A 13,769-nucleotide genomic window follows, 5' to 3' on the forward strand; every position below is an offset into this window, starting at 1 on the left:
GTTGTGCGATTTACTTTGTAATTTCTTAGTTTCTTGGATCTAAAGCATTGTGCTTGTAATTATTATGAGTATGAATAAAGTTACATGTATTTTTAAGGGAAAAAGCCTGGGAATAGTCAGAGTGATAACAACTTTAAATAACATTTCTGCTTAAGCACTACTTTTTTAAAACTGCTTAAGGGGCGTGCTACACGTCGGCCAATGAATCTTTTTAAAACATCCGCCACCTCTGCAGTCATTAGATCTAACGACCCAACCTCGCCCTAACTATCGCAACAAAGGTAGAGTTGCAGAACTCTTGCAACAGAGCTCATGTTGAAGAAAAATATTTGCAACAAAGGTTGTGCAGCAGAGTTTTTTTCAGCTTTGCGGCATAGATGATGTGTAGAAGAGGATTTTGCAACATGGATGATGTTGCAGATTCTTTTTGCAATAAAAGATGTTGCTGCAGCAGCACTAGCGTCGTTGTCGTCTCCGTTTTGCAACTCCGCCGTTGTTGCAGCAAATTATCGGCGTGCAGCCGCACGCCCTGGTGGGCACGCGTGGCTTCTGATGCACGAGGCTGAGCCGGCAATGTCATGACGCCGGTCCTGCACCCGCTTCGCCATCGCCGACAGAAACCTCCTGCCGGGCTTGCACCGCGATGGAGGTGGCAAGGGGGATGCGCGCCATCCGCCGGGAAAGGCTGCGTCGTTCTCGCAGTCCCTACTAGGTTCACTGGACGAGACTCTTCCCTATCAGTACCTAGGTGGCATCGATGGCCACCGCTCAGGCGCGACCACCCTAGTCGCTCTGCCATGATCGGGGAGGCCACAACCGACGGAGTTACCTTCTAGTCGATCTGCAACATACCATTTTGTTGCGGTTTGCGGGAATGAGAGTAGGTGCAGAAACACATTAGTGGCCAAGGTTCCAAGGAGATAAGGATGAAGGAGAGATATGATGCATGGGCCTAATCAAGATGCGTGGCAAGCGTAGGACGCAGCGGACGTAAGAACAAAAATTGGTCGGTTGAACACCAACTTTTCCCACTGCTTAAACATCGATAGACAACCTTTCAGCTTTTTTAGTTTGAGATACCTTTTTTTAAAGGCTGAAAGATTGCCTATGTAGTGTTTAAGCAGTTCTATAAAAAATGTAGTGTTTTTTAGCAAAAAAATGTACTCCCTTCGTTTCATAACGTAAGATATTTTTTGACACTAGCTTAGTGTTATAAAATGTCTTACATTACAAGACGGAAGGAGTAGTGGTTAAGCATTCCCTTTGTAGAAAAAAATCCGAGCTCCATGCCGCGTCGTCCTGTGCGGCTCGGCCCAACCCGCTGCGGTAGCCGCCGCCTCGGGAGACGAATCCATCCCCCGCCCACACAAAATCCAACGGGCCCGAAACGACAAACAAAGAGGCACCGAGAGCCCGCGCCGGCCTGGTACGTACACGCAGCCTCTCTCCACCCCACGCGCCCGGCCGTCGTCTCGCTCGCTGCAATTCTCTCCTCCGCCCGCATCGCCTCGTCCCCAAATCCTAAACCCTAGCGAATCGGGGGCCGAAGCTCGACTCGCCGCGACGATGCCGTCGGCCGCCGCGGGTCCGGCGGAGGTGGCGCTGGCGCCGCCGGCGAAGGCGGCCGCGCTCCCGTTCGCCGGGATCTCGCCGGACCTCTACCCGACGGAGGACGACCTGCCCTACGAGGAGGAGATCCTGCGGGAGCCCTTCAAGCTCAAGGGGTGGTGGCGCTACCTCGTCGCCCGCGCCGCCGCGCCCTTCGCCAAGCGCGCCGTCATCTACGAGCGCGCGCTCAAGGCGCTGCCGGGGAGCTACAAGCTCTGGCACGCCTACCTCCGCGAGCGCCTCGACCACGTGCGCCCGCACCCAATCTCCCACCCGGCCTACGCCTCCCTCAACAACACCTTCGAGCGGGCGCTCGCCACCATGCACAAGATGCCGCGCGTCTGGGTCCTCTACCTCACCTCGCTGCTCGACCAGCGCCTGCTCACCCGCGGCCGCCGCAACTTCGACCGCGCCCTCCGCGCGCTGCCCGTCACGCAGCACGACCGCATCTGGCCGCTCTACCTGCGCCTCGCCTCGCTCCCGGCCTGCCCTGTCGAGACGTCCTTCCGCGTGTTCCGGCGCTACCTCCAGTTCGACCCCTCCCACGCCGAGGACTTCATCGAGTTCCTCGTCTCGGCTGAACGCTGGCAGGAGGCAGCCGACCGCCTGGCCTCCGTGCTCAACGACGATGGCTTCCGCTCTGTCAAGGGGAAGACCAGGCACCAGCTCTGGCTCGAGCTCTGCGATATCCTCACTAAGCATGCTGATGAGGTCGCAGGGCTCAAGGTGGATGCCATACTGCGGGGCGGGATACGCAAGTTCACCGACGAGGTTGGCAAGCTGTGGACCTCGCTGGCCGATTACTATGTCAGGAGGACCCTCTATGAGAAAGCAAGGGACGTCTTCGAGGAGGGGGTTTCTTCAGTGATGACAGTGCAGGAGTTCAGTGTGGTGTTTGAGGCTTATACACAATTTGAGCAGAGTATGCTTGCGGCAAAGCTGGAGGCAGCTGAAGAGGACGGGGCTGCGGGGAGCGACGAGGGTGAGAAAGGGAGCAAGAAGAATAAGGTGGAGAAGCTAGAGAAGGAACTTGCAGCGTGTTGGTTGAATGATGAAGATGACACTGATTTGAGGCTGGCAAGGTTTGAGCGGCTATTGGATCGCAGACCAGAGCTCCTTAGCAGTGTCCTGTTGAGACAGAATCCACATAATGTGGAGGAGTGGCACAGGTGAGACTTGATATAGCGCCTTGATTTATCAACTGGTTCTGCTTGACTTACATTAAGCCACTAATAATGAATATAAATCAATCCATCCAGTGCATTTCTTTGTAAGGATAAGTTTAAAATTCTTTCGTGGTAGCCAGTAGCAAATCTTATTTGAAGTTAGCTGATGCCGTGGAATGTGAAATTGTTGTGTCTAGTTTTTTAAAGTTTAAACTCATTTTAGGTGGTCTCCAACTTGATGGAATTATCTTACATTGCAATAATATGTGCAGGAGGGTGAAACTTTTTGACAAGGATCCCGCAAAGCAAGTAGCGACATATGTCGAGGCTGTGAAAACTGTGGACCCAATGAAGGCAGTTGGGAAACCTCATACTCTATGGGTGGCATTTGCAAAGATGTATGAGAAACATAACCGCTTAGATAGTGCTGAAGATATCTTTAAAAAGGCCACACAAGTGAACTATAAAGCAGTGGACCACTTGGCTACTATTTGGTGCGAATGGGCCGAAATGGAGCTCCGCAACCAACATTTTGACAAGGCAATTGAGCTTATGAGGTTAGCCACAGCAGAGCCCTCTGTTGAGGTGAAGAGGCGAGGTATAATTTATTTTGTTCAGTTGTGTTGATTTCTTGTATATTTGGCAAACCATTTTCGCTGACGATTTACATTTTCAGCTGCTGCCGAGGGTGACGAGCCAGTCCAGCTGAAATTACATAAATCTCTGAAATTATGGAGTATCTATGTTGACCTGGAGGAGAGCCTTGGGTCGTTGGAAACAACCCGTGCTGTTTATGAGAGGATATTAGATTTAAGAATTGCCACTCCTCAAATAATTCTTAATTACGCATTTCTTCTTGAGGTAGGATCTTTGCTCAAAGTACATACTTTTGAAGTTTCAAGTAGACTTGTCCAATTGATCTACAATGGTTGTTTACTATTTTCTTCCTCTGCAGGAGAACAAGTATTTCGAAGATGCATTTAAAGTGTATGAAAGAGGTGTAAAAATATTCAAGTATCCCCATGTTAAGGATATTTGGGTGACCTACCTCACAAAGTTTGTAAAGAGGTACCAGCGAAGCAAGTTAGAGCGGGCAAGAGAGCTGTTCACGGAAGCTGTCGAAAAGGTAAAATAAATTCTCTTGTCCCTTGAATTTTGTCATCGGTCTACTTATACTGCGTGTAACTAGAACTGTTACCAACTTGCTTGTGTCAAATTACGTTTCTAAACTGGTGATCTGATCACAAATTCTGAAGGGTAGCCTTGGCGCAGCGGTAACGCTGTTGCCTTGTGACCAGGTCACGGGTTGAGTCCTGGAAACAGCCTCTTGCAGAAATGCAGGGAAAGGCTGGTCGGACCCTTCCCCGGATGCTGCGCAAGCGGGAGCTACGTGCACCGCGCTGCCCCTTTTTTTATCTGATCACAAATTCCGTCTTTGCTTTGCTTCTTAAGAACAAGGTCATAATAATTCTTGTGATGTGATAACATTGTTGCTTGCTATATTTGCACTTGTTGATTTCCTGTTTTCTCTCAGAATCTTCTGTTGCAGCTTCTTGTTATGCGATTATATGTGCATTTGCTTGCTTATTTAGACAGAAGCCATTCTTACCTATTCTTTTCCTGCATCACATACTCACCTAAAATATTATATTCCATAAATTGTCTTGTTACTTACATTTTGCTTCTTTGGCTCAGGCTCCGCCGCACGAAAAGAAGGCCTTATATTTGCAATATGCTAAACTGGAGGAAGACTATGGCCTCGCAAAACGTGCCATGAATGTATATGATGAAGCTGTAAGGGCTGTTCCCAACACTGAAAAGATGAGTATGTATGAAATATACATTGCACGTGCTGCTGAACTTTTCGGTGTTCCAAGGACTAGACAAATATACGAGGTAAGCGTATTATCTTGGTTTGTCTCTGCTTTCCCGTTCTTTGCTTTATAATGTTGCTTTTGGATTGACATTTTCAAGTCCTTGTTGCGAGATCCAATTTTGTGAATTTGTGGCATAGCAAATGGAATATATTTATAGTGATCCTAGCTTCTTAATCTTGTTTCTTGCTGATTAGTTGCAATAGTTCATAACACACGAATCTTGTATGCTCCTTCTAATGGCCAAATTTGTGTATAAAAAAGTTCAGTTGTTATTTTCTCTGCACTTCACACTCTAGATTTAGCCTGCCTGCTCCCACAATATCGACAGATGTTTTAGTGGTAATACATGTACTAACTTTATTCCTGGCTTTCTTAACATCTTTGCAGCAAGCTATAGAATCTGGTCTCCCAGACAAAGATGTTATGGTGATGTGCATGAAGTTTGCGGAACTTGAAAGAAATCTTGGAGAAATTGACCGTTCCCGGGCTATTTATATCCACGCCTCCAACTATGCTGATCCAAATTCTCACCCAGAGTTCTGGAAAAAATGGAACGACTTTGAGATCCAACACGGCAATGAAGATACATTCAGGGAGATGCTTCGCATCAAGCGTACAGTGGCCGCTAGCCGCAGTCAGGTATGTCACATGGATCAACTCTATAGACAGTTTGACATCAATGAACATCCTTGCGTTGTAAACTGACGCTGTACTTGTGCCATGTGCAGACTCATTTCATCCTTCCGGAGTACCTGATGCAAAGGGATCAGAAGCTAAACATGGATGAGGCGGTCGACACTCTGACGCGTGCCGGTGTCCCGCAGGATGAGATGGCCGCCTTAGAAAGGCAGCTAGCTTCTGGACCATCCCCGGCGCCAGCAGCGGCTCCAAGCACCAGTACGACTCCCGCAAACAGAATGATGAACTTTGTTAGTGCCGGAGTAGAGGCACGGGCCGAGAGCAGCACGCAACAGGCTGCTGCTAACAACGAGGACATCGAGCTGCCCGAGGAAGAGAGCGACGAGGAGGACGATGTCCAGATCGCGGAGAGGGCTGTCCCTGAAGCCGTGTTTGGCGAGCTCGGCAAGAGAGCCGCGGAGAGCAGGGAGGAAAGCTCCAGTGCTCAAGAGAACAACGAGCAGCAGCTGGGCGCTCTCGAGAGAATTAAGCGAAGGCGTCAATAGGGTCAAAGATTGTGTGATCCAAGCACGCCATTACCTGTCGTTGAGCCTAATGATGTTGTAGCTGTTACGTGTAAACATGTTCTTGCTAGCGTTTGCTCTTCTTGTACAAGGATTTTGCAGGAGTTAATCTGGTGTTGATCCGCAGCGTTTTTCTGTGTACAAACTGTAAACTCTTGGGACACGTGTCCATCATTTTCAGTGAAATTTTGTCGATTCCAAGGATGAACAATGGACTGGCAGCTTTGTTTGGACGGTGGCCAAAGTTTGCCCTACCAAATTTTGAGTCATGGCCAAAAGTTTGGTCAATAACTCTTTGTGCACTTTAGTTCATTTTTGTTGCCAATGTTGGCTAACTCATTGGCAGCCAAAAGCTAAGGACCCTGTTTAACTGGCGAACGGTGGCATTTGCGAATGTTTTAGTTGGCATTTTCAGTTGTGAGGGGATGGCAGTTTTTTCAGAGTGACATAACAGTTTATGTTTCTTCATAGAAGGCATTTTTGTTTTAAAACTGCCGTTGTTTGATCTTTCCTCACAACTAAAACTAACTGCCATGTGTTCCTGACAACTAAAACTGCCATGCGTTCGCTTGCCACCCCTCTCGCTGGGTAATATTACCAAAACTAAACCAATATTTTGGCTAGCCAAATACTCCTATTTGGTAAGACAAACTTGTTCTTTTCTTTTTTGCGGGTGATGGCAAACTTGGGCTTAAAACCACACACACCCTAGCCTTTGTACTGAGAAATATACACATTTGTTTCCAATAACTCTTTTCAATGTGTATTATCTAAATTTGAATCCAAATAGTATGCATTATCCAAATTTGAATCCAAATAGTATGAGTATTATCCAAGTTTGAATCCAAATAGTGAGTTACTTCGTAGCTCACAGATTTGCACGTAGAAAGCATAAAAGAAAGGGGAAGAAATGTAGCTGAAGAAGACCAAAGAATACACCATCACCAGATGTCAGCAATTTTGAGCTACTCTGTGTGGTCTGAAAGTAATGAACGGCTGAAAATATGTTGACGTAGCCTAGAAACTGTACAGTTTGCCCTATTATTTCCATGTATCGATCTCTAAGCTTCATGCACTTTAACTACCTCATTGTACAAAATAATCAATCCTCTGGAGACTACAGGTCTACAGACTTTCACTACTCTGTGGGGTCTGAAGAATCCCTTGCAAATGATCTTGAACCTACATCAGAATTCCAAACGCATCACTTCACGTAATCTGCGCCATCGAGAAAACGCGCGTACTCTGTCCCGTTGAGTCTGCTATTCACATCCTCCCAGTTCCTGACAAGATCCGGAAGCGGGCGTGTATGAATCTTCACCTGCCTGCTCACCAGTTTCCTCACCGGAACGCCGAGGAATTCCTGCACCTGGAATAATGCCTGCACACACAGAGACAGAGACGCGCTATTAAGGTAAACCGTAATCTATCGATACTTCGTCAGGGCATCCAAATGAGTTCTACTCAAGTACATTTCTGTTTCTGATTATGTCCTCGTAGTAGAGGATCATGCGCCGTGTTGTGTTGAAGCTGTCCAAGCAGTCTCCCATGTACTTCTCGACATCCCTGATGTTTGAAACCAGGGTTGACACGTCCAGTTCTGGTTTGAATTTTGCGAGTATCTCGGCCTGGCAGAGAACAAAATAGACTGATCAGATGAAAGCACTGGCACAGTATGACCAACAGGTTGCAAATGAAAAGTCAGTTATGATGGTTGTTCAAAAGAGAGAGGAAATGCATCAGTGTGCACAGTTTTAACATTTCATTCTGCTCCTTCCAGATATTATCAACACTGGCGTTACAATATTTCTTAAATGCAAAAGCAGAAGATTCAAGTTTCACCAAAAGTTCAAAGTTAGTTTTAGGATTTTAGCATTTCAGAGCCCCATATCAGCAAAGAGGTAGTTTAGCTGCAGGGTTTCAGAACCAGGGTAAGAAAACAAGTGCCCCGCATTTATGCTAAAAAACATGAGGGAACAGAGCAAAGTCACTGTAGTAAATTTACTGGAATTCTCTGTGCATCGACGATACCTCTTCTTCCGAGTGGACGTGAGATTTGTGGGTTCCATTCAGCTGCTTTGCATCTCTGTCATAGTTGTTGGCCAACACAGAGATAAGCCTGCGTAGTGTATTTCTCCTGAAGAGAAATATCACAGAGACACCCTTCTTGTTCAAATAACTAAGTATATCATCATGATGGTCCATAAAACCCTGGAAAACGCAACGATAGCAGTTAATGACATAGAAATATTTTTTCATTTGTTATCACTAGGCATAAGGTTGTTAATGCTAATTGTACACTGAACAATACAAACATCAACATCAATAATCACGATTGACCAACCTGGCTTTTAGAAAAGTTAAGTATCATTAACGTGACATGACATAGCACTGACATATGAGAAATGCAGGCATGTTATGGTGTGGTACACTTCAAAACTCTTAACTGCAGTTTCAACATTATCTGAACCTTTGGCAAGCAAACCAGATCATAAGACCAATTTGCTCTCCATATTTCTATCTACAATAAATAGACTAGATTGCAATAAAAATAACTATGGCAAGGCACAGCTTCAAAGTGTAATAATTTCTGAAATCACGGATAACAAAGCAGCCAAACTACCGAAGAAATGCTGAACCTACAAATATATCACATGGACCAAGAAAAAAGATGAGGTTTAAATACCTGATTTAGCATCCACTTGAATCCAAATGCAGCCGTGCACTCATTCTTTGCTGCACTTGTGAGCCAGTCCAGGTCATACAGTTTGTCGAGTGTTTGTACGATAGACGATATATTTTGTCTTCTATCCACTCTGTTGAATATTTCGCCGTTCGAGCTGATGTTAGGGTGGCTGTTTAGCAGTGTCTCAAACCATCCACTTCCCGATCTTTGCATCGACACGATCACAAAGAACCGCACAGGATTACACGAGCATTCCGCCCTATGGTAAGAAGTACAACACCGCTACACGTGTCAGAAAAACCAACATACACAAAAGGGGGATGCCATGCCAATAAAGATTTTACCCATCCTGTCCTAAGAGGAAAATTACCTGCTGTAACCCTTTGGCTGTGGGAAGTGCACATAGGGCAGCTCCTCACTTGGAACATAAGGGTTTGCGCAAACATGTTCATTCGGTTCTTGTGCACCATTCTCCTCCCCATGCTTGCTCTCCATCCTTATCTGATTGAAGGAGAGGTAGCATACGTAGAGGCCAAAGAGCGCGATGAGGAAGACGAGGGTCGGTCGTGGCGGCAACGACGCCCCCTTGGAGCCTTTGAGCGGATATGGGTGCTGCAAAGTTATTACCAAATCCATGCATGGTGAGATACAGTTGCTAATACTCCTACTGACCAAATAAATAGCACCAAATCCATGGTGAGGTACTGTTACTAGTAATGACCAAATAAACAGCACCAAATCCATGCATGGTGAGATACAGTTGCTAATACTGACCAAATAAATAGCACCAAATCCATGGTCAGATACTGTTACTAATAATGAACAAATAAATAGTAGTAATACCAAATCCAGAAGCAGAGCAGTGGTACGGTACCATTTTGTGACTGAAAGTCTGTAGCAGAAGAAGATTCTACTGCGTGGGCCGGTTTCTGGTCGTCCTGCTCGCGCACAGCAGCAGAGTAACATGCCGAGCCCTCCTCATGGATGTCATCAGCGGCAGCAGCTTGCCATGTGCGACGGATGTATATGAATCACCGCGCATCCTGGTAGGTGAAATTACAGATTCATGTAGTAGTCAGCAAACCCAGCAAAACACTCCCGCAAAAAGAAAAGAAAAACTCATAAGGGTACATACCAGCACCAAGACTGCTAGTTTCAGAAAAAAGAAAAGCACCAAGACTCTGCCGAAAGGGATGCTTCCGGGAAACCAGGAGAACCCTAGGCTGAGCTGAAGGGGGGAGAAGGGAAAGAAACCCCGGAGCAGGATTTGGCGCCGAGAAATGGTGGAGGAGATAGATAGAGATAGAGAGAGAGAGAGAGAGAGAGAAAGAGAGCGCGTTCCGTGAAATGCCGGCGCGAATCTCCCGCCGAGGCCTCGACGCGGCGCGAAATCAGGAACCCGCGGGCCGGATTTGAGCTCCAAAGCGGCGAAGAACCCAAAGGCAGGCAGCTGAGGCGGAGGAGGAAGACGAACCCAGGTGAGATTTTGCTTCCCCGCACAAGACAGACAGGCAGCTGAGAGAGACCACGCGAAAAAGGAGGAGGGATCCCAACGGAACGGAAGAGAAGAGTCGCACGAAGGAACAGCTGGTGCGTCAGCAGGGACGAGGGAGATAATGGAGTACGAATGAACGAGCTCGGTTTGTTTTTTATAAGAGAGAAGAAAGAATGGGGGGAGGGAATGGAGTAGGAACGGGTTTATAGAGTTTGATTATTGGAAAGGGTGTGAACCAACCAACGACGGGGAGGAAGAGGAAGAAACTAGTTGATGCGGAGGAATTCGATCTTTTTTCTTTTTTTGAGGTCTTGGTGAACCATCGATTAAACCAAGGGGATGGGTGATGTCAATCAAAAAACAGAAAGAAAAAAAACACACCAAAGGGGATGGATGATGGTGCCGGCAGCCTCGAGACTTTTTTCCTCTTTTTTTTATGAACAAAGCGGTTTCATCAGGCTAGTACTATTGTGGATCTGGTCCGTCCTCTCGGGTCGAGCGTCGGCCTGACCCGCGATGCTCGGCGTTTCACCGACAGATCATCATCATCCTTCTCCAAATGTCGCCGCTCGCCGCTCGGCGCACCGCGTACGTGACTAGTCCACGCGCACCAGCTGTTCCATGGATAGGCTATGATTTACCAAACTTCTCGCACCAGATCATAGTAGGATATTTTTTAGTTTTTATTTGCAATTACCAGATCATAGCAGGACTGTGTTCACCCAATTGTCAAAGAAAAAAAGAAACAGAAGATTGTGTGCGCCCAAGCCACCTGATGGCGTGTCTGCTTGTTTGCCCGCCCTCTGATAAACTTTTTTACACGAAAAGGATTTGGCGCTTCGACAAGTAACACGGACCGTCGACCCGGCGAATTACCAAGAAGCAAAGGAGAAAACCACGCAAACGAAATCGTCAACGTAATGTGCCTCTGCCACGCCTCGAAGCTCCACGTCTGAGTCCAGCCCACAAAAATCGACCCCATAGGCCATAGCTACTAGCAGCCAAATCCAAACTTCGCCATGAATGGTAAATCGGCGTACTATTCACATCTTTATTTGTCGCGACGCTTAATTTGGTGCAAATGACTAATCCCGATGAATCGGTGGTTTTATGCCTAGTACTTTCAAAATCTTAGACACTTCAGTTTTTTCAGAAAATCTTAAAATCTAAGGCGTGTTAGCACTTAGCTGCTGACTACCTATTTGCACGCGCGTTGCAACGGGGCGCAAATATTCTAGTGGTTCTACATTAATTGTGGCCAATGTACACCTTACACACACAATATTCTAGATTTTGATAGGAATTGATTTGATTTGAGTATGGGTAGGAAAAGGCAAGGAAAGTTTTAAATTTATTTGAGATTTTGATAAGATTTGATTCGGTATGGGTAGGAAAAGGCAAAGAAAGTTTTTGATTGAGTTGAGATTTTGGTAAGAATTGATTTTATTTGATATGATTGAGTTAATGCATGACGTGATTTTGTTTTGATTATTCAAAATTAACCTATCTATGTTTTTTTTTTGTGTGACATAAATTACCCAAAAACCAAAGTGAAGGGAGGCGTGGGGAGGAAAAAAAAATGAAAAGGGGAGGCGACACTGCCAACTCTCGTTTAATTAGTGCTAGAGATATTCTCTCTTGTACGGTCAGCGTACATAAGCTAACTATTACTACTCGTGGATCAGCCAACCACATTTGTTAAAGGATATCATGGAGAAAACTTTCTATAACGATGGCTCAGTAATTTGTGACTAGTTTTATGCTAATTTTTGTGCCAAAAGCTTACACGCCTTGTAATGAGGGAGTACACCGATTATTTGTAACCACGCCATACTTTAATACTTTATCGGTCACAAGCTACCTGATTCTCTTCTACTACTTTATCCTCTAAAATTGAAAACAATGAAGCTTCGGGAGGAGGCCAGGAGAGCCATGAGTGGGCCACAAGCTCACAAGGCGCGCCCTGCAAGCTTGTGGGCCCCTCGTAGCTCTCCTAACCCTAATTCCAGCTCTATAAATACCCAAATATTCCTCGTACACCGGAGGGCACATCAAAAATACTTTTCCGCCGCCGCAAGCTTCTGTTTTCGTGAGATCCCATCTTGGGGCCTTTTCTGACACTCTGCCGGAGGGGGACTCGATCACGGAGGGCCTCTACACCAACCTTGTTGCCCTTCCGATGATGCATGAGTAGTTTACCACGGACCTAAGGGTCATAGCTAGTAGCTAGATGGCTTCTTCTCTCTCTTCTACCCATTAGTTTAAGTACTAGATTTGACATTGGTGATCGTATTTTTTTGAATTTATTTTAGTCTTTTTGTCAATATTTGTTCAGTTGAAGGAGATTTTCCCCGTCAAATATGAGGGGTATGTGATGACTTCGTCAGTCTCAAGATGTTGTGTCCACTCAGTATCACGAAGGTGCTCATAGGTGTAGCGTGTACGTGTGCGCGTTCATTGGGGTGAGCATCTGCGATCATACGTGTTAAAAATAATAGTACCAAACTCAAAGTTATTACCCATCGTGCTTGGATTTGAATTTCTGTAGGGTGATAATGATATTGTATGTCTAAATGCAACTCTAGGAGAATCATTGTATAGATTCGGTCGCCCTAATAACCGCCAGTACTACGATTCTGGTCAAAACGGCGCATCTAGCAGAATAATCATCATGCGCTCCATCGCCATATTTTTAGGCAACTCGAAATCGAGCCCGCAAGCCTTCATATTTGACGGTTGAGCGAGGCGATATGGCTTTCCTTATATCCACCTAAATCTTGGCGCCGCGAACATTCCTGGATGCGCATTCCCTTCCGTTGTGGCCCACATCCTTGCGCCGGCCACCACTTGGTGCCTGCTCTGCTCCCGGACAACCACGATTTGGCCCAGCTCGCCTCCATGATGGTTTGTAATAATATTGGCTCAACCATTCTTTATTTTAGTTCAATGGTTTATAATAATATTTGTGGGACTGTTTGATCTAAATGGTAGTAATAGAGTAGATAGAAGAAAACGAAAAAGAGAAGTTATGAAGAACACATTATGTCGACCTTGTGTTTGCGCAATCGCCCCAGCCTTAAAAAAAATCATGGAGAGGCTGCGAATATGATGACTTTGGTACCCTCCTTATCAAAAACGCTCTTATATTATGCGACGGAGGGAGTAGTTTGTAAGGGCATGGTCGCACTTACATTATGCGACGGAAGGAGTAGTTTGTAAGGGCATGGTAGGAGACATCTACTTTCAATCCGGCGACAGAGAAAATGGGATACTAGTGCGGGCGCCGAACTCAGAAAATGCACGCTCCAGAGTGCACATGAAAACCATCTCAGATCCACATAAACAGCAACGGCAAGAACAAGAATAACCTTCGACACGAACCAGCTGGAATTCCCGCAAACAGACCGACAACATAGTCCCTAGCACACACCAACTGGCAAACACAACAGGACCTGCATGACACACAGCATTAGGTGGTGGGATCCCAATCACCGGTCACCACCAACGGATCTCGCCACCCACGTCCGTGCTCATTCACGCGCCGGTACAAAAGACGGGTAGGTCAGAGCACCAGGACATGCCCCGGTGGGTGGTGGGATCACACGTATCGGCTGGAATGTCCAAATCAGAAACTAAATGCCATCCGCAACGGTTGTTTAGGGTCTTTAATAGCAAGGACACAATCACACAAGCGAGCAAACATCCTAGAGGCTAGAGCGAGCAAGCAAGCAACAT

At 46.3% G+C, this 13,769-nt stretch overlaps 1 protein-coding gene and 1 pseudogene across 2 annotated transcripts; one reads left to right on the top strand and one right to left on the bottom strand.

Annotated features, from left to right (window-relative positions):
* The first annotated feature begins 1,434 nt into the window (after positions 1-1,434).
* Positions 1,435-6,054, top strand: LOC123051861 (pre-mRNA-splicing factor SYF1). The gene is made up of 7 exons (XM_044474849.1): positions 1,435-2,777; positions 3,047-3,372; positions 3,451-3,635; positions 3,730-3,900; positions 4,470-4,670; positions 5,039-5,290; positions 5,380-6,054. Exons 1-7 carry the CDS (start codon positions 1,567-1,569, stop codon positions 5,833-5,835), a joined length of 2,802 nt encoding a protein of 933 aa, XP_044330784.1. The 5' UTR covers positions 1,435-1,566; the 3' UTR covers positions 5,836-6,054.
* A 636-nt stretch (positions 6,055-6,690) lies between these two features.
* LOC123051862 (nodulation protein H-like) lies at positions 6,691-9,194 on the bottom strand (annotated as a pseudogene). Its single transcript, XR_006424329.1, has 5 exons — positions 8,910-9,194; positions 8,540-8,798; positions 7,885-8,064; positions 7,326-7,481; positions 6,691-7,234 (listed from the first exon to the last, which is right to left on the bottom strand). The product of XR_006424329.1 is annotated as a nodulation protein H-like (transcript).
* Positions 9,195-13,769: the final 4,575 nt, after the last annotated feature.

Source organism: Triticum aestivum, chromosome 2D (assembly GCF_018294505.1).
Source record: "Triticum aestivum cultivar Chinese Spring chromosome 2D, IWGSC CS RefSeq v2.1, whole genome shotgun sequence".
In the NCBI taxonomy this organism is placed as follows: Eukaryota; Viridiplantae; Streptophyta; class Magnoliopsida; order Poales; family Poaceae; genus Triticum; species Triticum aestivum.

Bases quoted from the DNA above. Each gene is read 5' to 3' on its own strand.
- LOC123051861 (XM_044474849.1), top strand. From the start codon at position 1,567: ATGCCGTCGGCCGCCGCGGGTCCGGCGGAGGTGGCGCTGGCGCCGCCG. The intron at 2,778-3,046 runs GTGAGACTTGAT...TAATATGTGCAG, and splicing joins AATGTGGAGGAGTGGCACAG to GAGGGTGAAACTTTTTGACA. The intron at 3,901-4,469 runs GTAAAATAAATT...TCTTTGGCTCAG, and splicing joins TCACGGAAGCTGTCGAAAAG to GCTCCGCCGCACGAAAAGAA.